Source organism: Eretmochelys imbricata, chromosome 21 (assembly GCF_965152235.1).
Source record: "Eretmochelys imbricata isolate rEreImb1 chromosome 21, rEreImb1.hap1, whole genome shotgun sequence".
Lineage (NCBI taxonomy): Eukaryota > Metazoa > Chordata > Testudines > Cheloniidae > Eretmochelys > Eretmochelys imbricata.
In genome coordinates this window covers 18,781,159-18,794,786 of record NC_135592.1, presented here as the reverse complement: position 1 = coordinate 18,794,786, position 13,628 = coordinate 18,781,159, and the positions used below count along the sequence as shown (strand labels likewise).

Below are 13,628 nucleotides of genomic sequence, written 5' to 3'. Positions count from 1 at the left end.
TGTGGAGGAGAGGATGTCGAACAGGAAGTCCGCTTGCTCCTCCAACTCCTCTGTGTGCAGGCCAAGGTTTGGCGCATCCCTCTTTAACAACTCCTGGTGTTCCTTAGTGTCACCTGGAGGAACCAGGTGAGGGGGCTCCATGATGGCCTCGTCCAATGAGAACGAGGAAGAGGCCAGTACCATGGGTTTCACAACAACCACTGGCGGGCCAGCAGGCTGTTCCCCTTGGTCCACATGGACTTGTGGAGGTCTCATGTCCTAAGTGATATTCTGAGTTACTGCTTTCCAAAATACGGTCTCCATGAATGTAAGTGTGACCTATTAAAATACACCTTGTTTGACTGTACCCAGTGTACTAAGCAATCCAGGTCTCTCTGTAGAACTGACCTGTCCCTATCATAACCATTTCACCAGTCACTGTCACTTTACTAGGAATTATTTTATATTTTCATGCAGATCATCGATAAAGATATTGAATAGTATCTGCCCAAAAAATGATCCCTAAGTGACCCCACTAGAAACAACCCTAATGGTGATTCCTCATTAACAACTACTTTGAGATCTATCAGTTAACCATTTTGTAATCTACTTAACGTGCGATACATTGACTGTGTATCATGCTAACTCCTATACCCCTTATGCATATATCTCCCTTTTCCTGTCTCATATACCCTGGAGGACCTTGCCATGGGCAGAGAGGAGAGGACTGCTGCTCCTTGGCATCTCTTTTCCCGCCCCCACTTCATAGTGTAATGGGCAGTCAGCAGGAGTAGAACAGACTAGAGTTTGCTGCTAGCTGCAGAGTTGGTGCAGCAGGTCAGCTTTCTGCCAGTCCTGGGGGTTCAGAGGAAAGAACCATACAGAGTGGTGGGAACTGGTTTGTGGAAACTGTGTGAAAGGGAGTTGGGCCTCCCCAGCTATACCTAGTGATGACCTTGCAGACAGGACTATTTTAAATGCCTGGGAGGTGCTTAGGTACTAGGTGACTGAGGCCATGTAAAAAGAGATGGAACCTGAATCTCTCCCTTCACCCAGACCTCCTCCCTTCTCTTTTCCCTCTACTAGCTCCAATACTCAGCTTCACGGTCTTCCTGCTCTGCAGTCCCTATCTCTCTATCCCTCTTTGATGTAGGAACTCTCCCCTCCCTTCTGTGTCTCCTAGGCTCTTTCCCTACTTCCTTACTTCTTACCCCAACTCTCCTGGGAACCCTCTTCTCTTCCCTCGAGTAATCCCCACTACCGTGTCCCCCTTTGTTAAAATCCCTCCATCACTCCCCTGCAGGTCCTCCTCTTCTCTACGTCTTCCCTGGAGTCACTGCCAACAGTTCTGGGATCCTCAGGGTCTTTTCCACCTCCCACTGGAGTCTCTCCCCAAATTACAGCGGGTTACCTCCTCTTCCCTAGGGTAACCCCTCCCAACCCGGGGCCCCAGCCTTTGGTCTCTCTTCCTCTTTTCTCCTTCACCCTTCAGATGCTCCCTCTTCTTTGGGCTCTCTCTGACTTTAACCCTACCTGAAGTCAATTTAGCAACTTTTATCCCCTCATCCATGATCTCAGCCTTCCCCTTCCTTCCCCATTACTCTGCTTTCAGACCACTGCATTCCTATCATCTTTCTGCCCCCACTGCTTGCAGGGCCTTATGCCCCTTGATCATCAGCTCCTTCTGCTCCCTTACCTCTGTCCTATCTCCTCTGCCCCTCTCCACACGCTTCTTTGGCTCCCTTCCCCATGCTCCCCAGACTCCTCCTGCAGTTCTGCCCCTGGTGGACCTCTGCTCTGGATCTTGTTCTCCCTAGTGATGTCTCCAGCAGACAGCAGCGGCAGAGGCTGAACGGAGACTGCTGCCTTGCAGGGGACACAGCCCCACAGCAGCCACTGCTGGCAGGACAGCAGAAGTGCAGGGATTTTCTCTCAACACTCTGTTCAGTGCTAGGAGCTCTGGCTGAGACAGCTATAAATAGCAAGTGAGAAGGCAGCACCCCTTAGTGCCTCCTCTTGGCGACAGGCCTGCTCTAAAACAGCTTTACACCTTCCTTAATCCTGGGTTGTCTGAGGGCCACTTTGGCTCCCCACAGGTTAAAGCAGCCCCAGGGATGTTCCAACTTGCACCGGCTAAAAAGCCTGATAGGAACCACTTGCACCGGCTAAAAAGCCTGATAGGAACCACTAAGCCAGTACAGGATCAGTGGAGTGCATCACACATCAGCCCCTTCCCATCATGCCCTTTGCCTGCCTCAACACACACCCAATGCCTTTTGTTGAGGGAATCCTGCAGACTGGTTAAGACCAGTCTAAAACTCCTTGCACTGCTCTATTGGCCCTACAAGTCTATATCACTGATAGGAAATCACAGTCTATTTTCAATCTTTTTTTATCATTCTTTGTCTGCTGACTAATTGTTTCCAAACTTGGTCAGTTTAAGTATCAACTCAGCATAAGACTATTTCTGTGAAATACTTGCCTGTTTCAATCTCTCCCTTGCCTGTGTAATTTTCTTCCTTAGCCACTTACAGCGAGCAGTGACAATGGCTGCATGTCCCCGGACTCGGTCTTCCTTCTGTCAGTAATGAGTGTGAAAGAAGAACACGTGATAAGTGGACTCACAGACAATATCATCCTGGAAGACAGAAGGAGTGGAGGGTCCTTCACGCCTTCCAGGTTTGGGTCCAAGGTATGATGATTTTACTTTAACTATTAGAACATACTGTGATAGCAAACAGAGGGCACATAAATATCCACTGTACACACTGTGGGCAAAATTCCACCCTCTCTTCCTCCAAAACACTTAGTAAAATTGGTTGAGGAGATTCTTTCACCATAAGCCCTGAGGAGAAGGGTGATAACTATGTTCAGTGACCATGGGATCCTGTAGTTATAGGTGATGCCCAGAAATAAGAGTAACATTTGTTTGCTGCTACTCTTAATAATTGGACCAATTTAATGGCACTCTGTGAATCCTCTGCAAAGGCTTTTATAGGAATGCACTTTGTGGTTTTTTCAAGTGCTTCTAGCTTTCTGAAAAAGTTATTCTTGAGCTCAAATTTCTCATGCTTGTTCTCAGCCAAAAAGTGAAGGTTTTTTCTTTCAGGTTTGGTCTTTGTTTTAATTATTGGAGAAAGAACGAAGTTGTTTTTTCCCATAATTTAAAACATTTTTCATATTTTTTATTTCAATAATTAAAAAATGGCTTTTAGGAAACTTGAGGCATGATACTGCAAACCGTTGACCATTATCTTTCAGGAGGTATTCACTAGCTTTGAAGTTGGAGTTCTTAAATATCACTTTTCACAATATAGCTACAGTTATCATATCTATCTTAGGTTTTTACATAGCACTTTCTCTCTCAAAATGGCTCCGTGGGATTCCATATTCGTGTCTCAATGACTTATACATTCTAAGTTTACAGGTTCTCTTTCCCTGACAGTCTGCAAATTTACCTGGAATACTGTACACTTACTGAAGCAGAATCACATTATCTTCCCGATTAATGACCCCTTGTGCTCTAGTTTTGTGGGTTGGCTGGCATAGCCACTGTACAGTTATTTCTTTTACAACAAATATGCTGTGAATATGCAAATATCTCTTCTGTGCTGGTCACTGTAGCTATGTCTACATTGCACACCACTTTTGGCAGTGTGTAGTGTACACACAGCTACATGCCCCAGGGAAAAGCACATCGCATCCACTCTGTAGTGTGTAGCTAAACGTATCAGTGAAAGGCTCTGGCAGAGGCAAGGCTGCAGAGAAAAGCTCTGGTAGAGGCAAGGCAGCGGGGAAAGGCTCAGCCTCTTCCCACTACCTCTCCTCTGCCAGAGCCTTTCCCTGCTATTGGAGCCTATGTCATGGCCAGGTTCTGGGCGCCAGACCACAATCATGAGACAGAACATAACATAAGAACATAAGACTGGCCATACTGTGTCAGACCAAAGGTCCATCAAGCCCAGTATCCTCTCCTCTGACAATGGCCAACGGCAGGTGCTCCAAAGGGAATGAACAGACAGGTTATCATCAAGTGATCCATGCCCTGTCACCCAGTTCTGGCAATCAGAGGCTAGGAACACCATTCCTGCCCATCCAGGCTAATAGCCATTGATGGACCTAACTTCCACGAATCTATCGATCTCCCTTTTGAACCCCATTATAGTACTGGCCTTCACAACACCTTCTGGCAAGGAGTTCCAGAGGTTGACAGTGCGTTGCGTGAAAAAATACTTTCTTGTGTTTGTTTAAAACCTGCTATCTATTAATTTCATTTGGTGGCCCCTTGTTCTTCTATTATGAGAAGGAGTAAATAATACTTCCTTATTTACTTTCTCTAGACCACTCATGATTTTATAGAATCAGAGAATATCAGGGTTGGAAGGGACCTCAGGAGGTCATCTAGTCCAACCCCCCTGCTCAAAGCAGGACCAATTCCCAACTAAATCATCCCACCTAGGGATTTGTTAAGCCTGACCTTAAGAACCTCTAAGGAAGGAAATTCCACCACTTCCCTAGGTAACCCATTCCAGTGCTTCAGCACCCTCCTAGTGAAAAAGTTTTTCCTAATATCCAACCTAAACCTCCCCCACTGCAACTTGAGACCATTAATCCTTGTTCTGTCATCTGCCACCACTGAGAACAGTCTAGATCCATCCTCTTTGGAACCCCCTTTCAGGTAGATGAAAGCAGCTGTCAAATCCCCCCTCATTCGTCTCTTCTGCAGACTAAATAACCCCAGTTCCCTCAGCCTCTCCTCATAAGTCATGTGTTCCTGCCCCCTAATCATTTTTGTTGCCCTTCACTGGACTCTTTCCAATTTTTTCACATCCTTCTTGTAGTGTGGGGCCCAAAACTGGATTCATAGAGATTCTACGGCACAGTCTGGTTCATTTAAGATTTTTACTTCATTTGACTCCTTTTTCTTCATTTGAGTCTATGCTTTCTTTCACATATAGTGCCACTCTCCAACCACCACGACCTGTTCTGTCCTTGCGATATATTTTGTACCCTGGTATTACTGTGTCCCATTGATTATCCTCATTCCACCAAGTTTCTGTGATGCCTATTATATCAATATCCTCATTTAATACAAAGCACTCTAGTTCACCCATCTTATTATTTAGACCTCTAGCATTTGTATATAAGCACTTTAAAAACTTGGCACTTTTTATCTGTCTGCCATTACATGATGGTCTGCAGAAGAGAAGAACACAGCTCACAGGACCCTTGATCGTCTATATTGTAGCTGGATTTTAAAAGGATTGGATAATTTTATAATCAATAACATGTAGTGATGTGCCAAACAGAGCTAACCATCCTAGCTCTTGCTTTCACAGGTGTCACGGAGGAATCTCCCACCGGTCTCCAGCCTGGTTCAAATGTCCATGTACTTTACGAAAATTCCTTAATTCTCTGTGTCTCATTACCAAGCACTATAATTGACAAATACAGCTGAAGTACAGAAGTCTCCCTACAGATTCTTGTAAGTGTTACAGAAATAATTGTCTTAGCATACAGCTGAAGAAGATGGTTTACCTTCATCTTTATGCCCACGAATGACACACTGCTTCTCTCAAACTCAAGTATCATTTTCACTAGATTATATACCCACCTCTCCCAGAACAAACTCCAAGTCGCTGAACTGCCTGTTTTCCCACAGTCTTCCATAATCTTCATGTAAAGTGCATTTTGGGTAACAAGAAAACTGAAATAAAAAAGATTTTACACCCGTTATAGTTTATTTCAGTTTATCATGGGGACATGCCAACAGCACCTTGGCTAAGATTGCCACTGGATTTCAACGTTGACGACATCTTAACCTACAGCTCAAAAAACAAACTACAGAATGTCCTGATCAATTATATACACCTATGTACCCTCATGCATGGTAGTGACTTTGTGAAGGAGGGAGTTGGGTGGGGATCTGTTGTAGGAGGCAGGAAATATATGTCCCCAAAACCCACAGGTTTCAAAATTTCAGAGCCAGGAGTATCACCAGTTTTCAGAACCAATTTGCAGAAGATAAGAATGAGGGGAGATTTGATAGCTGCTTTCAACTACCTGAAAGGGTGTTCCAAAGAGGATGGATCTAGACTATTCTCAGTTGTAGCAGATGACAGAACAAGGAATAATGGTCTCTAGTTGCAGGGGCTTGGACCATATGGTCCCTTCCAACCCTGATATTCTATGATTCATAGACAGCGTCAGTCCCAGTAATCAGTGCCAGTAACCACTTTGGTGCAGAACACTTCTGAAAATGTCACAACTTTAAAAATCCCAAGAATGAGGGTTTTTTTATAGTAACAAGATGCCACTCTGCCAACTTGTGCATGCAGATTGTGCATGCATACACATGCTTTTTCTGCCAGGAGGGACCACAATATATCACATACATACTTACACAGAAGAGAGTATCAGTAAGGGAACTAGCTACCTTCTGGGGTTTGCTGGCATGACGGGTAATACCAGGGAACACCAGAAGACAAAAGGGAAGCTGGGAGGGCCATACTCCAGAATGGGGATGCTTCTCTATAGCCCCCTGCAGCTGTGGTGCTGCCTGCCTGCCCTCCTCCATGTTCCCTGTTGTGGCTTTAGTTTTAACCCTACCATGTAGGTGGCTGTGGGAGGTCTAGGAGCATGCTCTGTGCAGTTGGCATGTAGGAATTCCATGGGGGTGGAGCACGCTCAGCAGCTGGGCCAAAGCATGCATAACGCACATGGATGATCAGTGGGATCAGATAGATAGAATGGTTTGGAGATTTTAGCAGCAAACTTCTAACAAAGCTGAGCATGTGAAAATAGTAATCTTTAGAGGCCTATAACCCACTCAAACCATCCTCCTGACAAATTTCAAGTGCCTGCTCCAAAGCATGGAGGTGCTAGAGATCCTAGAAGAAACGGTTATAAAAAATGTTTCACATTGTAAAAAGTGTCTGAACTGCTTTTGATGAAATGTTTAAAAAAATCAGCCTGAGGCAGAGACTAAGCTTAGAAAATTTCAGCCTGAACAGTTAAAGTTTAGGAACAATTAAGCAACTGAAAACATAAGCTTATAATGGATAATAGTAGGCATGCTCCATAACCCCATGAATCAGGTTAACAAATTACCTGGAATCTGTACATTTCTCCACTTCTAATGTTATTGTCCACTGTCCCACCAAAGATGTACATGGCGTCTGAGATGACAGCTGCAGCATGGAAGAGTCTCCCACTTGGCAGCTAGGAAAACAAGCACAAAAATGTTGAGGACTATTTAAGAGGTACCTTTTCATGATTTAATTGGGGATTGGTCCTGCTTTTGAGCAGGGGGTTGGACTAGATGACCTCCTGAGGTCCCTTCCAACCCTGATATTCTATGATTCTATGATTCAAACAAGAATTTGTCTGGGAAAAAGCAAAAGTGAGAAAGGAAAAACAATATAATGTAAATGAATTAGCAACAAATGGCAGGCCCATCTGACAGATTTTAGGATTGCCTTGTTACCTCTACAGCCTCCCTTCCTGCCACTTTTAATGGCACCCCTTTTGGTAAACTTTTAAAATTATTAGTATTTTACATATGCAGGGATGTATGTATTCTGTAGGTAAGAATGTTCTGCAGAATACTCCTGTTGCCAAGAAACTTTGCTTCAGAGCTAAGTTTCATTTTAAAAAACAAAGTACATTTCCATCCCTTATAGATACAGATAAATCTTCCAAATGCGAACAAAATATGAACTGAGTGTTTATTCTGCAAACTGACAGCTTGAAATAAAGGTGTAAACTGACCCATTTATGTCAGTGGGTGTTAACTCTGAACCCTAATTGTGAAAATTTAAATGCAAACACTAACTCTTTCAAGTTGGTCATTGTAGCAGAATCATTCCGCTAATGTGACTGATCAAGTGATGCTGGACGCAAAGATGGATACTGTAAATAGGAGACAGTGGAGCAGCTGGTTGCTGTGAAGGAGGGTGATGGGGGAAGAAGCCCATCTTCCCCCTTCTCCAAAATGTCCAAGAGAATGTATCTACCCCTCATTGTCTGTTGGTCAAATCACATCCTATAGCTCCTGGGTTTCAACAACATCCAGCTGCTCCCCAAACTGCTATAATTCATAGGCTCTCTATGGACAGAAGGGATCACTATGGTCATCTAGTGAATCTGATCTTCTGCATAGCAAAGGCTACAGAATTACATCCAGAGATTCCTGCATTAAGCCCAGAACTTCTGGTTGAGCTAGAATGTAGCACTGAGAAACAGATATCCAATTTAAAACTTTGAGTGATGGAGAACTTTCCACATCCCTTGGTAAATTTGTTCCAATGGTTAATTCCCCTCACTTTTAAACATTTGCTTCTTGTTTCCAGTTTGAATTAATCTAACTTCAGGTTCTAGACACCGGATCTTGTTATGTCTGTTAGATTAAAAAGCCCTCTGCCATCAGAAATCTTCTCCTCATGTAGATACTGACAGACTGTGATCAAGTCATCTCTGAGCCTTCTCTTTGATAAACTAAATAGATTGAATTTCTTAAGTCTCTCACTGTAGGTAGGTTTTCCAAACCTCAAATTATGTTTGTAGCTCTTGTCTCATCACTTTTCAATTTCACAACTTCCTTTTTGAAGTGCGGACACCAGAACTGGACACCGTACTCCAGTAATGACATCATTAATGCTGAGTAAATGAATACCAAAAATAGCTCTACCTCCTTACTCCCACTCAATATTCCCCTACACATACATCAAAGAACTAAAGAAGTCCTTTTGCCACAGCACTATACTGAGAGCTCATGTTCAGCTGGTTATTCACCATGATCCTTAAATCCTTTTCAAAATAATTGCTTTTGAAGATATTGTCTCTCATCCTATAAAGTGACTTACAGTCTTTCTTCCTAGACATACAATCTTGCATTTGGATGAATTAAAAAAGTATGTTGATTGTTTATGGCCTCTTACCAAGTGCTCCAGATCACTCTGTATATATGACCTATCCTCAGCATTATTTATCACTCCACTAAAGGCTGTTTTCTGCAAACTTTGCCAGCACTGATTTTAAATTTTCTTCCAGATCACTGATGAAGGTCTATGATACATACTGATAAAGACAATTGAATAGCACTGGTCCAAGACAAATTCTTGTTGGATCCTACTCGAAACAGGAACAGATGAACAGATGAGGATGAACAGATGAGGATTCTCCATTAACAATTTTGAGAACTATCTACAAACCAGTTTTTAATCCATTTAACATGTTATATTAATTTTACATGGTACTCTTATTTTTGAATCAGTATGTCGTGGAATTAAGTCAAACACTGTATAGAAGTCCACACACTTACCTTTATCAATCAAACTGTATATGTTATCAAAACATACCAAGCTTGTTTGACAAGATCCATTTTTAAAGAAACCCTTCTGATTGACATTATTTAGGTTCCCATCCTTTACTGACTGACTCTGGTTTTGTTCAATATCTTCATAAATGATCTGGAGGATGGTGTGGATTGCACTCTCAGCAAATTTGCGGATGATACTAAACTGGGAGGAGTGGTAGACACGCTGGAGGGCAGGGATAGGATACAGAGGGACCTAGACAAATTGGAGGATTGGGCCAAAAGAAATCTGATGAGGTTCAATAAGGATAAGTGCAGGGTCCTGCACTTAGGACGGAAGAACCCAATGCACAGCTACAGACTAGGGACCGAATGGCTAGGCAGCAGTTCTGCGGAAAAGGACCTAGGGGTTACAGTGGACGAGAAGCTGGATATGAGTCAAGAGTGTGCCCTTGTTGCCAAGAAGGCCAATGGCATTTTGGGATGTATAAGTAGGGGCATAGCGAGCAGATCGAGGGACGTGATCGTCCCCCTCTATTCGACATTGGTGAGGCCTCATCTGGAGTACTGTGTCCAGTTTTGGGCCCCACATTACAAGAAGGATGTGGATAAATTGGAAAGAGTCCAGCGAAGGGCAACAAAAATGATTAGGGGACTGGAACACATGAGTTATGAGGAGAGGCTGAGGGAACTGGGATTGTTTAGTCTGCGGAAGAGAAGAATGAGGGGGGATTTGATAGCTGCTTTCAACTACCTGAGAGGTGGTTCCAGAGAGGATGGTTCTAGACTATTCTCAGTGGTGGAAGAGGACAGGACAAGGAGTAACGGTCTCAAGTTGCAGTGGGAGAGGTTTAGGTTGGATATTAGGAAAATCTTTTTCACCAGGAGGGTGGTGAAACACTGGAATGCGTTGCCTAGGGAGGTGGTGGAATCTCCTTCCTTAGAAGTTTTTAAGGTCAGGCTTGACAAAGCCCTGGCTGGGATGATTTAATTGGGGATGGGTCCTACTTTTGAGCAGGGGGTTGGACTAGATGACCTCCTGAGGTCCCTTCCAACCCTGATATTCTATGATTTTATGAAATAAGGGATATTGCTGAAATAAAAGCCTTGCTGACATAGCCCTGTTTGCTACAGAATTAAGATAAACTTCACTGAATTAGGTTTAATACCTTTAATGTACCTTTGGGGTAAATCGGATTAAAAATGCAATTGTGCTATGTTCACCTGCACATCCACCAATGTGATATATGCCATCATGTGCCAGCAATGCCCCTCTGCCATTTAAATTGGTCAAACTGGACAGTCTCTACGTAAAAGAATAAATGGACACAAATCAGATGTCAAGAATTATAACATTCATAAACCAGTCGGAGAACACTTCAATCTCTCTGGTCACGCAATCACAGACATGAAGGTCGCTATCTTACAACAAAAAAACTTCAAATCCAAACTCCAGTGAGAAACTGCTGAATTGGAATTCATTTGCAAATTGGATACTATTAATTTAGCCTTAAATAGAGACTGGGAGTGGCTAAGTCATTATGCAAGGCAGCCTATTTCCCCTTGTTTTTCCTACCCTCCCGCCCCCAGACGTTCTGGTTAAACTTGGATTTAAACTTGGAGAGTGGTCAGTTTGGATGAGCTATTGCCAGCAGGAGAGTGAGTTTGTGTGTGTGTGTGTGTGTGTTTCCCGGGGGGGGGGGGGGTGAGAAAGCCTGGATTTCTGCTGGAAATGGCCCACCTTGATTACCATGCACATTGTAGGGAGAGTGGTCTCTTTGGATGAGCTATTACCAGCAGGAGAGTGAGTTTGTGTGTGTATGGGGGGGGGGGGTGAGAAAACCTGGATTTGTGCTGAAAATGGGCCACCTTGATTATCATGCACATTGTAGGGAGAGTGGTCACTTTGGATAAGCTATTACCAGCAGGAGAGTGAGTTTGTGTGTGTGGTTTTTGGAGGGGGGTGAGGGGGTGAGAGAACCTGGATTTGTGCAGGAAATGGCCCACCTTGATTATCATACACATTGCGAAGAGAGTGGTCACTTTGGATGGGTTATTACCAGCAGGAGAGTGAGTTTGTGGGGGGGGGGGGGGGGGGCAGAGGGTGAGAAAACCTGGATTTGTGCTGGAAATGGCCCAACTTGATGATCACTTTAGATAAGCTATTACCAGCAGGACAGTGGGGTGGGAGGAGGTATTGTTTCATGGTCTCTGTGTGTATATAATGTCTTCTGCAGTTTCCACGGTATGCATCCAATGAAGTGAGCTGTAGCTCACAAAAGCTCATGCTCAAATAAATTGGTTAGTCTCTAAAGTGCCACAAGTACTCCTTTTCTTTTTGCGAATACAGACTAAAACGGCTGTTACTCTGAAACCTGTCATTGTGCTATGTGTTACTGTGAGATTGTATGTAATGCCTCTCAGGGGAGACAAGATGCTAATGTTATTCTTCTGGTTATCAACTCTTTGAAGCTACCCTGAGGAGAGGTTTGCATAGACTAGTTTACACTGAATTTTCCTAGGACAAACAGACAAAGGAAGGAATGTGGATCGACAACCTGATTTTAAACAGGCTCAGAGCATTCTTCCTGATCTAGGAAATGGGTAGGAGCTCTGGTCCACACAAAGCCCCAATCCTTAGGGAACGATTGGAAGGAGTGTTAGGAAAATGTAACGTAAATAGGGTAAAGAGTAAACAATAATAATCTTGGTTTCAGAGTAACAGCCGTGTTAGTCTGTATTCGCAAAAAGAAAAGGAGTACTTGTGGCACCTTAGAGACTAACCAATTTATTTGAGCATAAGCTTTCGTGAGCTACAGCTCACTTCATCGGATGCATACTGTGGAAACTGCAGAAGACATTATATACACAGAGACCATGAAACAATACCTCCTCCCACCCCACTCTCCTGCTGGTAATAGCTTATCTAAAGTGATCACTCTCCTTACAATGTGTATCATAATCAAGTTGGGCCCTTTCCACCATAAATCCAGGTTTTCTCACGCTCCGCCCTCCCACACACAAACTCACTCTCCTGCTGGTAATAGCCCATCCAAAGTGACCACTCTCCTTACAATGTGTATGATAATCAAGGTGGGCCATTTCCAGCACAAATCCAGGTTTTCTCACCCACCCCCACCCCCATACACACACAAATTCACTCTCCTGCTGGCAATAGCTCATCCAAACTGACCACTCTCCTTACAATGTGTATGATGAGTGGTCAGTTTGGATGAGCTATTGCCAGCAGGAGAGTGAGTCTGTGTGTGTTTTGGGGGGGGGGGGGGGAGGGTGTTGAGAAAACCTGGATTTGTGCTGGAAATGGCCCACCTTGATTATCATGCACATTGTAGGGAGAGTGGTCACTTTGGATAAGCTATTACCAGCAGGAGAGTGAGTTTGCATGTGTGTGTTTGTGGGGGGGGGGGGGTGAGAAAACCTGGATTTGTGCTGGAAATGGCCCACCTTGATTATCATACACATTGTAAAGAGAGTGGTCACTTTGGATGGGCTATTACCAGCAGGAGAATGAGTTTGTGTGTGGGGGGGCTGAGGGTGAGAAAACCTTGATTTGTGCTGGAAATGGCCCAACTTGATTATCATGCACATTGTAAGGACAGTGATCACTTTAGATAAGCTATTACCAGCAGGAGAGTGGGGTGGGAGGAGGTTTTGTTTCATGGTCTCTGTGTACATAATGTCTTCTGCAGTTTCCACAGTATGCATCCGATGAAGTGAGCTGTAGCTCACAAGAGCTTATGCTCAAATAAATTGGTTAATAATAATCTTGCTTCTAGCCTTGCTTTTAATTTAAACAGACTGAATAAGCAAGCAGAAAATGTAAGTAAAAGCACAAGGCTGCACCACCTCTCCCCCCCAAGCTAAGAGCCTTGTCTTTCAGTAACAAGAGAAGATAAGTTTCGGAGTAGCAGCCCTGTTAGTCTGTATCTGCAAGAAGAAAACTGGTGCTTGTGGCACCTTAGAGACTAACCAATTTATTTGAGCATGAGCTTTCGTGAGCCACAGCTCCCTTCATCGGATGCATACCGTGGAAAATACAGGGGGGAGATTTATATACACAGAGAACATCGAAACAATGGATGTTACCATACACACTGCAAGGAGAGTGATCAGGTAAGGTGAGCTATTACTAGCAGCAGAGCGGAGCGGGGAGGGGTGGGGAAACCTTTTGTAGTGATAATCAAGGTGGGCCATTTCCAGCAGTTGACAAGAACTTCTGAGGAACAGCGGGGGAGAGGGTGGGGGAAATAAACATGGAGAAATAGTTTTAGTTTGTGTAATGACCCATCCACTCCCAGTCTTTATTCAAGCC

At 43.9% G+C, this 13,628-nt stretch overlaps 1 protein-coding gene across 12 annotated transcripts in view; it reads right to left on the bottom strand.

Moving 5' to 3' along the window:
• Positions 1-13,628, bottom strand: part of LZTR1 (leucine zipper like post translational regulator 1) — a 317,240-nt gene that overhangs the window by 146,605 nt on the left and 157,007 nt on the right. For all 12 annotated transcript variants that reach the window (XR_013348515.1, XM_077839232.1, XM_077839229.1 and 9 more), the window contains 3 exons: positions 7,090-7,200; positions 5,594-5,686; positions 2,462-2,557 (listed from right to left, as the gene is read on the bottom strand). Coding sequence is in view for 11 of the 12 variants with exons in the window: in XM_077839232.1 (XP_077695358.1) it covers positions 2,462-2,557; positions 5,594-5,686; positions 7,090-7,200 (300 nt within the window). In the remaining variant the exon portion in view is untranslated. The remainder of the gene's footprint in view (positions 1-2,461; positions 2,558-5,593; positions 5,687-7,089; positions 7,201-13,628) is intronic.